This window comes from Trachurus trachurus, assembly GCF_905171665.1.
Source record: "Trachurus trachurus genome assembly, chromosome: 1".
Taxonomy (NCBI): domain Eukaryota; kingdom Metazoa; phylum Chordata; class Actinopteri; order Carangiformes; family Carangidae; genus Trachurus; species Trachurus trachurus.
This window is the reverse complement of record NC_139891.1, coordinates 15817271-15833786: the sequence shown is the minus strand read 5'-3', so window position 1 is coordinate 15833786 and position 16516 is coordinate 15817271. Positions and strand designations below refer to the sequence as shown.

At 42.3% G+C, this 16516-nt stretch overlaps 2 protein-coding genes across 2 annotated transcripts in view; one reads left to right on the top strand and one right to left on the bottom strand.

Moving 5' to 3' along the window:
* The window catches only part of LOC310994789 (multiple PDZ domain protein-like), a gene marked incomplete at both ends in the record, with an annotated part of 39019 nt that extends 34907 nt beyond the window's left edge, over nt 1-4112 (top strand). Inside the window, 6 exons of the mRNA XM_083983619.1 lie at nt 56-99; nt 189-311; nt 629-733; nt 2292-2395; nt 3072-3195; nt 3966-4112. Of these exons, the coding sequence (XP_083839745.1) occupies nt 56-99; nt 189-311; nt 629-733; nt 2292-2395; nt 3072-3195; nt 3966-4112 (647 nt within the window). The remainder of the gene's footprint in view (nt 1-55; nt 100-188; nt 312-628; nt 734-2291; nt 2396-3071; nt 3196-3965) is intronic.
* Nucleotides 4113-10336: 6224 nt separating this feature from the next.
* On the bottom strand, nt 10337-15082 carry tyrp1b (tyrosinase-related protein 1b; the record flags this gene model as incomplete). Its single annotated transcript, XM_083985922.1, has 8 exons — nt 10337-10542; nt 10756-10902; nt 10988-11167; nt 11437-11604; nt 12885-13089; nt 13455-13668; nt 14342-14450; nt 14725-15082. The coding sequence occupies 8 exons, from the start codon at nt 15080-15082 to the stop codon at nt 10337-10339; spliced, it is 1587 nt and encodes a 528-aa protein (XP_083842048.1).
* Nucleotides 15083-16516: the final 1434 nt, after the last annotated feature.

Sequence of the window (16516 nt, the reverse complement as noted above, 5' to 3'; positions counted from 1 at the left end):
TGTTGTTACCACCTGAAAGATGAATTTGTGTACATATGTCGCTCTCCTCCAACAGCATTTCAAGACTTACCCGATGTCAGAAAAGTCATAATACAAAAGGTATTGCATGGTAATGTGTATGTGGGTCCCATGTTCTTCAGTGGTATTGGTCCAACAGGGTCCTTAATGTGTGTGTGTTATCACCACAGGGTCCATGTGACACCCTGGGCATCAGTGTAGCAGGTGGAGTGGGCAGTCCCCATGGCAACATACCTCTTTTTATTGCTACCATGGATACCAGTGGACTGGCTGCCAAAACCCAGCAATTACAGGTGGGGAGTGTCCTCTATCTATATGTGCTTCTGTGTAGCTACTGTGTGTACTACATGTATAGAATTATGATCAAGTCAAGTGAAGCCAGGTTAGATAACCTTAGGTTAGTTTAGGTTAAGTAAGGTTTGACAGGGTTAAAGCCTCATGCAATCTCAGCTCTGATGTATTTGGATAAATGCAACAGTTGCTGATGCTACTGTATTATCAAGTTACGGAGTCAAACACCCTGAAATATGGGAGCTAAATGGGTTCATATATAGGGTATTGTATTGTATTGTATTGTATTGTATAGTTTGTGTTTTTGTGTCCCCATTAGGTAGGAGACAAGATCCTCAGGATCAATGATGTGTCCACAGAGGGGTTGACTCAGGTCCATGCCGGAGCTCTCCTGAAGAACGCTATTGGAACCATGAGTTTGCAGGTAACGCTTCAGTGAGACATGCAGCTGTTCATCTACTGTATGAAGCCTGTGAGGTTACTGTGCGTAACGGATCAGAAGATTCTAGGTTCGACTCCTGGCTAGCTCGGTCAACCCTTTAACTGGTCACATGTCTGTCAATAACTTAACCAATTAGAAATCGCTACCCCTTCACAATGTAAATCAAAACACCTAACCAAAAGTAAGTGGCATAGTTGTGGCCACAGGAAGCCAACAAAGTCACATGAACTTAAAATTTAGGATATGACTGGAGTTTGAGAAACACTGGGGACCGCCCATGGAGACAAAACAGAAGTCAGGAGCTGGTAAATATGTTGGGTCTTCAAACAGTTGCTAAACCTAGTCGCCGTGATCGTATAGTGGTTAGTACTCTGCGTTGTGGCCGCAGCAACCCCGGTTCGAATCCGGGTCACGGCAACTTTGCACAGACAGGTTGTTTTACTTTCCGCCGTCCTCGACATCACTGCCTTATACAACTGTTGACCCTCTATGCTGTGACAACTCAGGTGATCCAGCAACCTGGGCCACTGAGGGCTAGTGGCGCAATGGATAACGCGTCTGACTACGGATCAGAAGATTCTAGGTTCGACTCCTGGCTAGCTCGGTCAACCCTTTAACTGGTCACCTGTCTGTCAATAACTTAATCAAATAGAAATCTCAAACCCTTTACGATGTAAATCAAAATAAGCAAGCAAAGCAAATAGTGGCATAGTTGTGGCCACAGGAAGCCAGCAAAGTCACATGAAGTTAATATTTAGGAGACAAAACAGAAGTCAGGAGCTGGTAAATATGCTGGGTCTTCAAACAGTTGATGAACCTAGTCGCCGTGATCGTATAGTGGTTAGTACTCTGCATTGTGGCCGCAGCAACCCCGGTTCGAATCCGAGTCACGGCACCTTTGCACAGACAGGTTGTTTTACTTCCCGCCGTCCTCGACATCACTGCATAATATGCAACTGTTGACCCTCTATTCTGTGACAACTCAGGTGATCTAGCAACCTGATTCACTGAGGGCTAGTGGTGCAATGGATAACGCGTCTGACTACCGTGCAATAACATTAGGAAGTTTGTGTTACAGTGTTGCCATTTAACAATAACCTGCTCCCTCTTGGTTGTTTTCACTTGGTCAAAATCACAGAAATATCATTTTACAGACAAACAATTCAAACATCATGTTTCTAACAAGGAGCAGAGATGAGATAGATTAAAGTTTCATCCATCACTTCATTATTAGTATTTTTGTACATGAGCACTATACTGTAATTTCAAGACAATTGTGTGTCTGACACTGATTTCACACTGTTTGTCTTCATGTTAATGAGCAACTGGGAAGATTGTAAGGAACAGGGTGTCAGTTGCTCTTGACAAGTGCATTGTGTGTAAAAAACAAACATTTTTTATATTTTTACAGATAACTCCCACTGTATTAACATTTGGACCGGCACAACCATGGTGTTGCTGCAATAGGTTACTTAATTTAGGGTCTGTCTAAACTCCATGTTTATACCTTCTTTTCTCATGTCTATCTATTTGTATTTAGGTGGCAGCAGGTTCTGGTGGGAGCAGCACACATGATCACAGTGATGTCCATACCCGGTCATCGGGCCAACCCAGCAGCCTGCCCTGCTCTCACAACAACCTCTGGTAATAATCAGTTTGCTGACAGTCTCCTGCTGCTGTAGTTTATGATTTTACTTTGGCTCCCTCCTGGTGTATTCAATGAATACAGACAAAATCAAAACACCAGTCCCTTTGACAACAGTGAGGACAAGCAGCCACTGCGTGAGAAGCATTGGGATGAATGTGCTTTTGGCCAGAACGAACAGAAGTGTTTTTATGTTTTGTGCTTTGCTTTGTTTTCAGTTGATTGTTTTCAGTTAATTTCACACGTCTGTTTCTCTTAAGGGTTTGTGGCATTTAACACAACTAAATCATACATTTTAAAATATTGTAAAAGTCTAGAATATGTTCTGGGAACTGACATTTTAATGTCTTTCAGGTGGCATCATTATGTGAGTCTTAAATCTGCTGCAACCCTTTGTGCAAAACTGCCAATAGAGGTCTCAACCTGAGGTTGAGAAACTGTGCTCTTCAGTATGGCACTTTCTTTCTGAAAAGGTGTCAAAATAATTCCTGGGATTTGTCACATTTAACCACACAGCACATTAGAAATTCAACTGTCTTTCCACACATGCTGTCTTCCCTAGTGAGATGAGATACTTCACACACAGTCACACAGACACACAGGAACTTTGCAGTGCGGAGCTGGTGAGACACACAGAGCAACGCAACTCCATTGTTCTGCATTTTATTCCCACAGTGCTCGCATGTATAAGACCATCACTCTGGAGAGAGGCTCCTCAGGCCTGGGTTTCAGCATCGTAGGAGGGTTCGGCAGCCCTCACGGAGACCTGCCGATCTACATCAAAACTGTCTTCAACAAGGTGAGGGAACATCCTCCAGAGAGAGATCTTTCATGGGAATCCTGGTTCAGAAATCAAATCTCAGCACAGCTTGGTGTTCACTTATACTGACAGTTTGAAGCCACAGTCATAAACTGCAAGGGCTCACAGTCCGTATCAGCTGTAGTTCTTATATTTATAATACTGACAAAATAACAATTGTGGCAATTACTACTACTACTACTAATAATAAAAGAACGTCCTACATACAGAATATTGTAAGATGAGTTATTCCACCTGTAATTGCACTGCAGTAATGTAATATTATTATCTTCTTAAATATCTAGGAATTAATCATTTGAGTTTCATATTAAACTTGTTTAGTTTTGGGTGGCTGTGGCTCAGGAGGTGGAGTGCCTTCTGCACTAATCAGAGGGTTGGTGGCTTGATCCCAGGCTCCTCCAGTTCACATGCTGAAGTGTCCTTGGTCAAGATATTGAATCCAAAATTGCCCCTAGAGTATCATCGGTGTGTGAATGTGTGTATGGCCATGGTGAAGTGCTATTTGTAGGGAAAGCGCTGTGTGAATGGATGAATATGACTATTACTGTAAAGCACTTTGAGTGGTTATTAAGATTAGAAAAGCATTTATTCATTTAGTCAAACATTTTATTTCAATTTGACCACTTGTTGGCACTGATACTAAGTGTCACTTATTACAGTGTTATTTTGTTTTCCTCTATCTACATTTCTCATGTTTCGTTATGTCGGTGCAAAGAGTTTGTGATTGTGGTGATCGTTGTACTCTGCAGGGGGCGGCGATCGAAGACGGCAGGCTGAAGCATGGAGATCAGATCATTGCAGTGAACGGACACTGCCTGGAGGGCGTGACTCATGCAGAAGCTGTGGACATCCTCAAGAAGACCAAAGGGAGTGTAGTCCTCACCGTCCTCTCCTGAGACATGGTTTGTTACATCCTGTTTAGATTAGGTTTGGTTATCAAGGCAAAGTAGCCCTCGGGCAGTGTTGGCTGCCTCCTTCAGAAACTGCTACACAGAAACCTGAAGGGCAAAATGACAGAGTTAAAGTGATGTAGTTTAAATTCATAAGAAGAGCAGATAATACTGTGGGTGTAGATTTTATCTGTATTTAGTTTGGGGAAACTACCTCTAACTGCAGCCCGAGTGTGTTTACATGCATACAATATTCCTAATAAAAACTCATATTTCCAGCAAGGTGTTATTTAAACTTATTCGTGAATGTTATGAATCTTCATAAAACTGATGATGAATATCTCTGCATTTTTTATGTTACCATTGAAGCGGTGTTCATAGAAATCAAAGCACCAAAAGCAGATCATGAAGAAGCCAATACCACAGTATCCCAACTAATGATGATATATTGTCTCTTAGTTACCCTGTTCAAGGCAGTTGTAATACACTTATGCATTGATATGCATCATTTCCCATGTAAACACACTCATGAATAAATCACCATCCCCAAACCACTGAATCTGCCGACTGCCGACTGTACAAATGAACGCAATAGAAACATCTGACACGTGACATGTGTTTACTGCTGTCTCTTGTGTTCACTCAAAGTTCACTACTGTGATAAACTCCTAAGACCCAAAACATGCCAAGTGCTTCTGCCAATCTTTTATATGGCAATACGGTTTTAGGACTTTTGCTTGTTAGGCTGTTTTACTTTTAATCATCATTCTCATTCTCTAATAATTAATGTGTCATGAGTTATCAGTGTATTAAATGATGTGTATCATTAGTAATTATGACAACATTGTGTGAAGAAGTTAGAGTAGGAACCCATTAATTTTGCTATATCTGTGAAAAGCAGCTGCTAATTCTAGTTATTTTAAATGTCAGCTCCACAAGTAACTCTGATTTATTTACTATTTATTTGTTATTTATTTATTACTGTTTTCATAATCTTATATTTGATCGGTTGTTTTGACAGGCTTTTTTGACTTCAATATTGTATTGTTAGAGCATAAAGTGCAATCTTTATTTAGAAGCTTTCTCACATCTGTTTTATATGATTTTATATATACTGCATCATTTACATTTTCTTCACTGTCATTTATTTGATCCATTTATGTGAGTAGTCCTCAGAGCCAAAGCACGCACACACTTGTGTGTTTGGCATTGTGTAGCATTGTATAACTGAATGTACTGTAAGTGATCTTATTAAATGTTAATTTGTCAGAGCTGTTGTATCCATAACATGTATTTTCACTGACTTACCGATGTACCTCTGCATAAGATGTCATAGTGGAGCAAGCTTTCACCTCGAATGTTATATTTTAATGATGAGTGACAACAACCTCAGAATCTTTCCTGTTCTCTGATGCAGTGTGCAGTCTCTGTGAATTAATACTGAGTAGGATAAGCCCATGGATATCACATTGTTTGACTTTCAAAGCCCTCAGATGCAGACCAGAAAGAAGAATTTGAGAAAATCTGAGATTCCTGAGCTGTTAAACAGGAGCATCTGAGCCTGGAGTCACATTTTTAAGGATATACATGTATTTTTTGTAACATTTTTGCATATTGTTTCATCTGTTTCCAAACCAGTGAAGTGCATTTTCCCTCGGAGATCTTTCATTGTGGTGTGGTTACACTTTTTGTCTTTAGCTCTTGTTCTTTCTCTCCGTCTTTGTCAAGCATGCATACATAATGAGGATCACTCAGGTTTAGTCAAGGTGCTAGAAGGAGTGTGTGTCATACAGTATATCATGGAAAGACAGGGCACCGGTAAATCAAGTCTGGATTAGAGTGACAACAGGAGAGGAGAGGGTGGGAAAGGAGGATTAGCTACAGAAGTACAACATCTTAGAGGAAGCTGAAGAAATTGGTTTTAATTAGTTTTCAACTTGAGTCTGGGACACACCAAGGAAGACTGAAATATTTTTGTAAATTCACAGAACTTTCCCTTTAATTACTGAGTTACTGGTGACAACTTGACAAACAATACATTTGCACACAAATGTCTCATTTAGGAAATAGGAGGCATCTAGGGAGATCCTGTCTGGAGCCTCCGCATTAATCAAAGCCATCTGTTCACATTGCAAGCTTTATTGAAACCCAGCCATCACAGTCTGGTTTATCCTTCTCCAGATGAACAATTGCCTGCCTAAAGGCTGGCGTGAAGAGGGTTTTAAGATGGCGAAATTGCACAGTGCTCTTTGTGCAGTTAACTCGGATGTTACCAGCAATATAGCAATTCTTCCTTTGTGAAGAATAAAGTTCCCATGTCTCCTGCTTGGTAAATAAAAGCATAAAATCTACATATTCATTAATACTATATATTTATCACATGTACAAACACAGTCCCTTGTGGGAGTAGCAGGTGGCAGATGCAATGACATCTCCCTTCCTTCTCTTTCATCAAGTAAGATAACTGATCTTCTCAGTTTCACAATCAGGCCTGAATTCCCCTTTTCCTCAAACATTTATGAGGAATGTGCCAACAGGCCACACACAATGGTACCTTATCCACCCCCATGGCGCTCCTTACTTTTCCATCACAACCCTACAGTGAGGTCTACTTATTGTGGCCACAAAGCTGCAGTGCATTTTCATGCAGTTGAAAATAAATATGACTTTCATGAGAGCACACTTGAAAAGAAAAGCTCTAATGATCCTTTCCCTCCGGACTGTAGCAGTGGCCAAATGATTGTTCTATGTGTGACTGTCACATCTATCCATATTAATAAATCCACAGGATTGTTTCTTTAGCAGTCAGTATAACCTGCTGGTACAGAGAGAACTGCCAACTGATGGAGGGTCCAAAAAACTCTCTTCCTCTTTTCTGTCCATTCCCATCAGAGTCTTTTTCAAGATACTAGCATGCACTGTGAAAATGCCAACCAAGTAATTCAATCCAATGCTGAGTCTTCAAATTCAACTTTCTGAAAAGCATGATGAAAATATCCCAACCAGGGGATTCACTGTAATTACTGAATAGTATAGTAAACCACAGCTGTCATTTTAGGTGTCACCATTTCCTTGCCAGGCTGTCACAAGCAAATGAGCTGACTGATGGGAAATATTTCATAGAGGGCCATGCATGCCTATGTCACACCATTTTATTCAGTGGCATCGCCTGAAGCAAGAAATAATTAGACACAGTCATGCAGTTACAGCAGAGAAACGCGGTGAGGCACGCTGTATAATCTGGTTATGAGTTATAAAATCGCTCTGTCTTATTAAAACAAGAATTTGACAGTCAAATAATTTCAGTCTCTTCAATGCAGATTTTAACTTTTCTCCTTCATCCTTGCTTTAGGCAAAGCTGTTCCCACACATAAAACACATCATTTTGACAATACCTGAATTTGTTTCTGATCTTTTGGATATTCTTTCTTTATTTGATTCATTAATTTCCTGTGCAACGATTTTGTAATGAAACAAAAACAGTTGTAGTATGTCCCATAATTTCACAAGATGTTGGTCTAAAAGCTGTTTTCTTAGATTTGTCTTTTCTCCTCAGCTGCTAAATTAGGCTACTCTATTTATTTTCCCATCCTTAAATTTAAGATATTAAGTCCAAATATAGGCTGATATGTATCTGAACCCATTATTAGCATTGCTGCTGTTGTTACAGTAGGCTATTATATGCATTACAGTACATTATAAAAACCACTCCATTTGCTCATTTAAGCATATTAAATATCTAACTCTCCCTCAAAACTACCCACTTAAAACAAATTAAGTAACACAAATGAATTGTCTGTGTTGAAATACAAACCAATGAGTAAAACATGACTTTATTTGGAAACAAAATACACATGACATGGTGAGTTTGTTCGTTTACGCAAGGCCACGTTGTCTATGGTTGATGACGCGTGAGGTCGGAGGTCAAGTGGCGACCATGGGAATTCAGTGGGTCACTAGCAAAATAAACTTCTCAAAACGTCAAGGAAAAACAAACGTCGGGACAGTTAAGTATAGCGTAAGTAGAGGGAAAGAAAGAAACAAAAAATAATTTTCGGCAAACACCGTCTACGCCGACCCTTATAGGCTCATAATCGTTAGGCTACGTTAGCTACGTTAGCTAAGAAAAGAAGAAGCTAACGCGAGTAGTTAGCGTAAACCAAAGATAAGGAAGATTCACAGGTTACTAGACCCATTATTCATTACTTTTTACGTCTTTCTCCAAGTATAAAACTGAACTGAGGACAAGGACGAGGCAACAAGACTTGAATTATTTATCAATTCAGGCGACAAGAGACGTCAAAGATGCAGTGAAGAAGGTTTCCCTCCCAGGAGGACATCGTCACAGCAGGTAAACGTTAAGTTAGGCTAACGTTACAGGCCCTCTGTCTGTTGTGTTATCGTCCATCCATACCATATTCTTCTCACAGAGGTGCAATGACTATACAATGACAAGCAGTTGGTGGTTGGTTTTGGACACATTTGACTGTTGTGTAGGCTATATCAGGACATGGTTATACTCGTAAAGTTAGTAAGAAGGTTTTGGATTAGATCCCTGTTCTCATGTTCTCCCTGTTTCTGTATGAGTTCCCTCTATCTATCCACCTGCCAAAAACACGACCGTAGCCGTGAATGTGAGTCTGCCTGCAATGGGCCTCATTCACCAATATCTTCTTGAGCAGTTTCTTAAATTCTTTCCCAAAACTGCGTCAGATTCATGAAGGTGTTCTCAGACCACATAAATGTTCGCAGCTGTGTTCCTTAATTAATTAACGCCATCTCCTTGTAAATTGAGAGCCTGTGCCAGGTGATCCTATTTTACATAGGATTAGCATAGGTAAACGCCCCATCAGTCCCCGTGCAAGGCCACGAGACCGCAGGGCCGTGTGCACACAGAAACCACAGACACTGAGCTGAGAAGGTGAAGCGAGGAAGAAAGTTAAAATGCCCAAAGAAAATCTGCAGAGGGAGTAGCCTACCGGACTGCAAATGTAGAAAGAACTGTAGCAGTATTGAAGGGGTACTGCTGTAGGAAGTCAACAAAAATCGAGCTGTTATATTTAGTATCATCAGCAGTAGCTGCAAAGCAACAGAAAAAAAAATGTCAGTCGCTCACTGAATGCTGTGTCTGGATATAATAGAGCGCACAACTGACGAAATGAAGAAGAAATGGTTTCATCTCAAATCTGAGGTTTAAACAAGTGTTGACAGACAAAGAGAGATGCAGAGCACTGGAGGGGGACAGGCTGGTCCAGACTGATCTGAGCTGGACCAGCACATCATCAGAGAACACACTCTCAGGATTATATAATCATATGATCAGTCACTTAATTGCTAAACATAATTGATGTGAATGAAGTGTCTACTGTGTGTTTTTTGCCACATTATTGTGGGGCCCAGGGGCCTCTGCATTCTCAATATCAACCTCCTTCTGAGTGGACACCAGTTTATGAGGCAGCTTTAAGATGTCTGTTCTTCAATGGTGTGTCATGTTGGGCTGTCATTTTATCATGTGTTAAAAGTTTTAGATTATTTATTTAGACTAGGATGGTGGAAAAAGCTAATCAAGTATAAATTGAATTCTGTTGCAGTAGCATGTGATATCCACGTGAGGGCACTGTGTGTGCTGTTATGAACATAATAATTACCCGTACACGGATTTGATCTTACTCATTGGTTAGAGGCAGCACACAAGTGGTGTATTTTGCCGGTTAGCCTCAGGCTTCAGACAAGCAAATTTGCGCCTGCAGTAAAAGGCCTCTAGTATTAATCTGTCTGTGGTCTGCTCACACATTTAAAGCATGTACTGTAATTCACTCCTGCATGAATATTGTAGCATAATGTAGCTGTGAGGTGGGGAACAGACAGTGAATGGAAGAAATGATCTTTTGAGAGCTATTACATGGTGTCAGGAGTCATCACAGAGTTTACGTATCCAGTGGTAGAGTGAAAAAGCCCAGTAAATGAATAGTTGTCACTTCTTGCCGGTCCCTTATAGACTGAGCTGCTCCAGGCTGTCAGACCTCCTGGCTACAGCTTGATCTGTTCTGTTGTATGTGTCAAACCAAATCTCTGGCAGCCTTGCAGTTTATAGTAAACATGATCACAGTGAGTGACACACAAGCTCTGGGTTGAAACCAGTTCACCTTTATTAGAAGAAGTTGGAGTATTAAAAAAAAAAGCAAAAACAACAAAATCAAATGTTAAGGCCTCTCTCAAAAGGCATGGATTTAGACAACAGACTGTGATTTGTCCAATCTCCGGTCGTCTTCTGAGTAGCGTCGGAAAGTTTCTCCTAGCAGTGGCTCCAAGGCCTCGGCCGAGCGGTAGGAACGTGCGCGCACAGCACAGGCGATCACACCGCCCACCACTGCCACCACGAGCACTGCCGCAACAACAGCTATGGTGATGATCTCAGATAGGGTGTAGGCACGAGCTACAGAAAAAGAAGGGGAGGTCAGTTGAGGATTTTAGATTTGGTTTGTGTGTGTGTGTGTGTGTGTGTGTGTGTGTGTGTGTGTGTGTGTGTGTGTGTGTGTGTGTGTGTGTGTGTGTGTGTGTGTGTGTGTGTGTGTGTGTGTGTGTGTGTGTGTGTGTGTGTGTGTGTGTGTGTGTGTGTGTGTGTGTGTGTGTGTGTGCAGCAACTCACCTGGCCACTGGACCTCGTAGGAGTATCCCAGGCTTTCTGGGGCAGAGACAAACATCTCAGCGTTGGTGACAGGGGGCCAGAAAGGAACCATATTGAACATACGGTTGTGTCCAATTGGTGCGTTCTCCTCAGGGTACACTACTTCACCTGCAGGGTTTGAGACAAATGGGTTTATCCATCTACTCATCCTTCAGACTGAGGTACATTTCTGTATAGTCCAGTCTTTGAGTACCTGGTCGGTGCCTGCTGAGCCACTCGTCAAAGATTGCGTCAGTGAATGTGTGCAGCAGGACAAAGATGGGATCATTGGGTGAGAGGTGAGTCTGTCCACCCGTACCATTAAGGAAGAGATGGGCGAGATTGTGGAGGCTGCGGATCACCGGGTCATACATCCCCTGTGGGGCGCTGTAGCCTAGAAAAAAAACAAAACAAAACAGGAGAACAAAGCACTGATTTATCAAAATTAGAAGCAACAAACGCTGCGTTAGAGCTAACCATATGTGCGCGTGGGTGGAGGATTTTGTTTGTGTGTATGTTTCTGGCTTTGTGTTTTGTATCCGTGCAGTCATGCTGTACTTCAGCAGCTCTGTAGTTGTGAGCGAAGACTTGAATAAGCCTTTGGTTGATGGGAGGATGTTAAGTGCTGCTTTGATTCTGACCCCTTGAAGCATGACTGCGCACCTTCAATGGTGTTCCTGAAGCTCTCAGAGGAGGTGGAGTAGTAAGGAGGAGTGTCGAAGGTGTTCAGCTGCAGACAGTCCAACACGTCCTGGGGCTCTGGCAGCCTCTGCACCATGGGTCGCGCCACATTGCCGGCTGGGTTCCTCCTGATGGGACTGGTTTCTGTGCCTGGGTGATAAGGGCAGAACTTGAGCCGGTACATAATTACCTCTACACTCTGACAACAGATAACTTGAACAGTGACTTTTTTTGGGGGGGGGGCTGGTGGGGTTAGTGGATTGTCTTTCAGATTTAGGCCAGCGGTCCCCATAGATATGGAGAGAAAGATGATTAGGAATGTTGTATTATTTAAGCACTTTCTAATTCTATGTGGGAGACTAGACTAGTTTAATCAGCCTTAAACATGACAGGATGGCAGTTTTCTTTTTTAATTATTCACCAAAAGTCAACAGTAGTGAGTGGGAGCTCTGTGACTGAACAGAAGCTTTTTCCCCCCCTCTCTTGCATGCATGATCACTCTTTTTGTGCTCCCTCTCCTACACACACGCACGCGCACATAAACAGAAGGCTACATAACTGAGTTGTCTGTCTGTTTGAAGACTATTCCCTCAGATCAAAGGAACCAGTAGACTGCTAGATTCCTGTCTTCAACAAGCACATGCACAAATGAAGCACCCCCCCTCAACCCATTTAAGGAGATGTTGCTTGTTGACGCAGGAAATACCAGGCCCGTCGTGACTCTCTAAGGGGATTAATGAGACAGATCACTCGCACGTTGGCCACTCACATGTTCTACCTGGAATTCCTCAGCCCTCATGCAAATGCAAGTTATAAAAAAAAAGGGGTGGTAGTAGCACTTTCATGTGTTTGTAGTAGAGATTGACATTCTTAATCAAATCCCTAATTCCACATGAAAAGGAAATACAGTACTGAATGAAGGAGTTGTATTTGAAAACTGAAGGAATACTGTACTAGTGATTTCGAGTGGTAATCTGATACCAATAAGAGGCAACCCCTGCAAATCTGATCACCTCAAGTCTGGTTTACCACTGTGTTACACAGAGCTCTATTATTCTAGTCTAAACCTCCTGACCCATTGGGAATTAGCACTTGGAAAAACTACAGCATGTGCCGCCAATGTCTGCTGCAGAGAAATTAGGGTCACTGAATCAAAACCAAAGTTTCAAAATCCAGTTTTTTAGATGCATGCAGTAACTTAGAAGGCAGTGTTTAACAAGTGGAATAGTTTCAGCCAAACAGATAGCGAGCGATATCTAATGCAGCACAACAGCTGTGTGGTATTATTTATAGCAGCTTATGTTCTACATGCTCTCTTTATGAGCTCTTTGCCCTCTTTTCTGATGCAGCTGAGACTATGCTGTATATCAGCAGCACCGCTCTCTTGCAGAGTTGAGATATAGTGAGTGCGTTTCTGCGACTGTGCTCACTGTTGCAGATGGTGCCCAACGTGTCGTAGTCGTCGACACTCTCACAGATGACCCTCCACTGGGAGAACACAGAGTTGGTGCTGATGGAGTTCATATCAAAGCTGCTCCTGGCTCCCATCAGGTCATCGGTGCAGATGTCGCACTGGCTGCCTCCGATGGCAAAGTTCCAATAGGGCAGGGCGAAGGTGGGGTCACCCAGCATGTCCTGCATAGATGGAATAATAGATGGAAGAAGGCAGGTGTTTGTGGCTGCATTGACTGACCCCCCTGTGTATGTGTGTAAAGAGACACTTCAAGCTCCTTCCCACTTTCTTTTCACTTGTAATCAAGTGTTTTTTTTCTTGACACTTTTTCATACCATTTTCTGCCATTTTTCACCTCACTGTATTTCTCTCTTCCCTCCTTCCCTCCTCCCCCTTCTCCTCTAGGATAGCTTTCTGCTCTGTCTCCATCTCTTCACATCCCCAAACCCTTTCCTTTCCTCATCACTTCCTTCATCAGCCCAAAAGCCTCCTCTTTTCCCTCTTTCCACCGTCCCCTCCTCTCCCCTTCTCCCGTTCCTGTACTCACCTGCATGTCTCTCTCCAGTTGCAGCAGATGAAAACGGTGCCAGGTGACAAAACCCGGGCCCTCGTGAGAGAAGTCTACGCCTCCAAAACTGGTCTCGCCTGGTCCCAGGTAGGTTTTACTGACTGAGTAGTAGTGGGTCCACACAAAGTAGTTGTAAATGGTGATGTCCTCAAACTGGGGCGTGTTGCCATCAGGCCCAAACACTTCCTGGTACCTAAAGAGGGAAGGGCCACATGCTCTAGGTTACATTGATTAGAGTGAGAGGATACACGCTGCGAGGAGGATTACAAATTGATAGGCGCTGTGTACATTTTATTTCCGTATTAAGCTGCCCAGGGGGACTCGTGCTAAGAACCTGGGCGTGGCCACTTGTACAGGAGAAATTTAATTTTTTGATTAGGAGGTTAAAAGGGTTCTTCTACCTGCGGCTGAGAACTGCTTCAAAAATTAATCTACTACAATCCTCAGCTGATTTGCAAGAAGGTTATTCACAGATTTATGTGCCGTTACTTAGACTATAAATCCCTTTACTCCTGGCTAAACTGATAATTTGCTCCTCCACCTGCAGCTTAAAAAGGAAGCTGCCATGAGAAATTTCTGTGATTTTAACTGATAATTTTCATACCACAGCATGGGTTCACCCATAGCTATATTACTGAGCTTTCAACTGCCAGACTCAGCTAGACTGAGCCTGAAGGTCCTTGGGCAAAGCTTGGCTGTTTGTTCCTCAGACGTGATACAAGAGCAAAGACTGGCTGAGGGAAGATCAATCCCCCTTTGAAATTAGGTCGTTAGATCAATTTTTAATAATTCTTAAGCATTATTTTTATTATATAAGACTACACTGAAACTATTAGAATTATGCAACTGTTAAAGTGTATATGTACCGTCTTACACAGATGACCAGGTCAGGGTGGACAGTCCTCTTCGCTCGGTCTAGAGCGTTCACAAATGCCTGCCTCTCAGAGCCACTCATCTGCATGATATTCCTCCTCACTGGGGTGAGGTTAATGGGGTGGGCGAAGACGCCAGGGCAGGAAGAGTGAGAATGATGGGGTTGTTGAGGTGTGGGAGGAACATAGGACCAGGGGAGAGAAGAATATGTTATTAAAAATTAACATAGACATTTCCTTTGCCCAGCAATAAATGTTACCTTCATTCCTTGGGCACATGTATCTTCCTACATTTTTGAGGCCAACTGAAATCTTAAAGGGTGCAGTCGAGGATAGACTTTTTAGGAGTAATCTGTCGACAGTATTCATTCTCTTACCCACTGAGATCCTCTGATCACAATTTGGTCCAGTTAACCCATGTCGACACCGTCCACAGTTGTAGCCACTGAAATTCCCATTACACTGGCAAGTACGGTTGAAAAATCTCAGCGGCCACCTTTCTCTGTCGTCTCGACCAGCGTAAGGGTACTGGGGTCCGTGGCGCCGGCTGTCTGCTGCGATGGTCACACACTGTCCTCTTCCTGTGCTGGAGCCACATTCGTCCCCTGCCACCCCTGTAGGGGATGGGCAGCACTGGCCGCTCCGCAGCCCCTCAGGGGTAACACACTCTCGGGGGAATTGGGCCAACGTTAGGGTCGCACACAGGGTCACCACCAGGAGACCCGCTCTCCACATGCTACCAAAATCCAGAAATAAGGAAGGTGAGAAAAGAAAAAGTATTTGGGGAGATGAAAAGTAGAAACATTGTACATGTTGACAATTATTGTTTTACATCCATCCAACCAACCATGTTTTTCTAAACCACTTTTCATGTTCAGGGTGGTGAGGGGCGAGTGCCTATCCCAGCACACATTTGGCAAGATGAAGACAAAAAAAATAAAATAAATACAGCCAGTTTTCTTAACATTATTCTGAAACTTCTTACACGCCCCTGCAGGCAGTACGAGTCATTATTCATAATTCACAAAGCCATTAGCTTTCAACTCTTACAACTTCAGAAAAGCTTTCAACAATAGGCCGAAAGAAATAATTTGCTTCAACCGTTTCTTTAGTTAGATTTGCTTGTCTTTTGAAGCCTGTTGATTAGAGATGAATGAAAGAGAGACTAATAAATTGTAAGGAGCAATTATTTTACACCAAAACAGTGATAACAACCACTCAAGTAAAGTTAAAAATTTAGAAAAAAAAGGAAGCATTTTTCATATTGTACTTTTGCAGAGATGCAGCATATTATGAATGATTGAATGCAGAGCCCTATTAACACTCAGCCAGTGCAACATGTATTTTTTGTGGGAATTAATTTGATATAATCTCAACTGAAACTTAAAAAAAAGCCAATACTTGAGCCTGATATTCACTTTTCAGTTTGTAAATGGTGCTGAAGCAGCTACAGTAGTCACAGTCAAGTTGCAAGACTCATGTCATTCTGCAGTTCATAGTGTTATGTGTGGCCCCTACCTCTCACTGTGCATGCTGCTCCTCTCAGTCTGCAGAACTGTATCCCCCCAAGAGTCGGCCCATTCTCCTCTCCTGGCTTAAATAGCTATTGAGCGCATGACCAGAACTCTCCGGAGCTTGTGTAAGCACCTACACACAGCCACATACACACACACATGCACACACAAATACAGTACACATGGATACACTTGAGGGTTGAAGTGCTTTCTGAAACACTCATTCACATGCCTTGTGATCATAACCCAAATGACGCCAGTCTTGTGTGGTCACTCAGAATAAAAGACTTGACTGTGAGATAGTATTCATGCTGAAGTCATACTACTCACTGTGAGCCAACCAAAATCATGGTAATAGTTTGATATCTGTGGAGGCAGACAGGTGTCTGGGGGAATATTCTTGACAATTTGTGCACACAAATTACTCATTTGTTCCCTATAATTAGTTAATCTGTGTGCTCAAATTAGCAGAAGTTTACACTCTGCCCTGCAGAGCAACTACAGGAAAATCCATACTGGGAGGCAGAAGGAAAGCACATAGTGTATTCAATATTATCATTTTAATTTGGTACTCTCAAATCACAAGTGATGATACAAAGGTCAGGAGTTATGTAGAATAAAAATCAAATCAAGTTTTAAACGTCATCTCAATAAT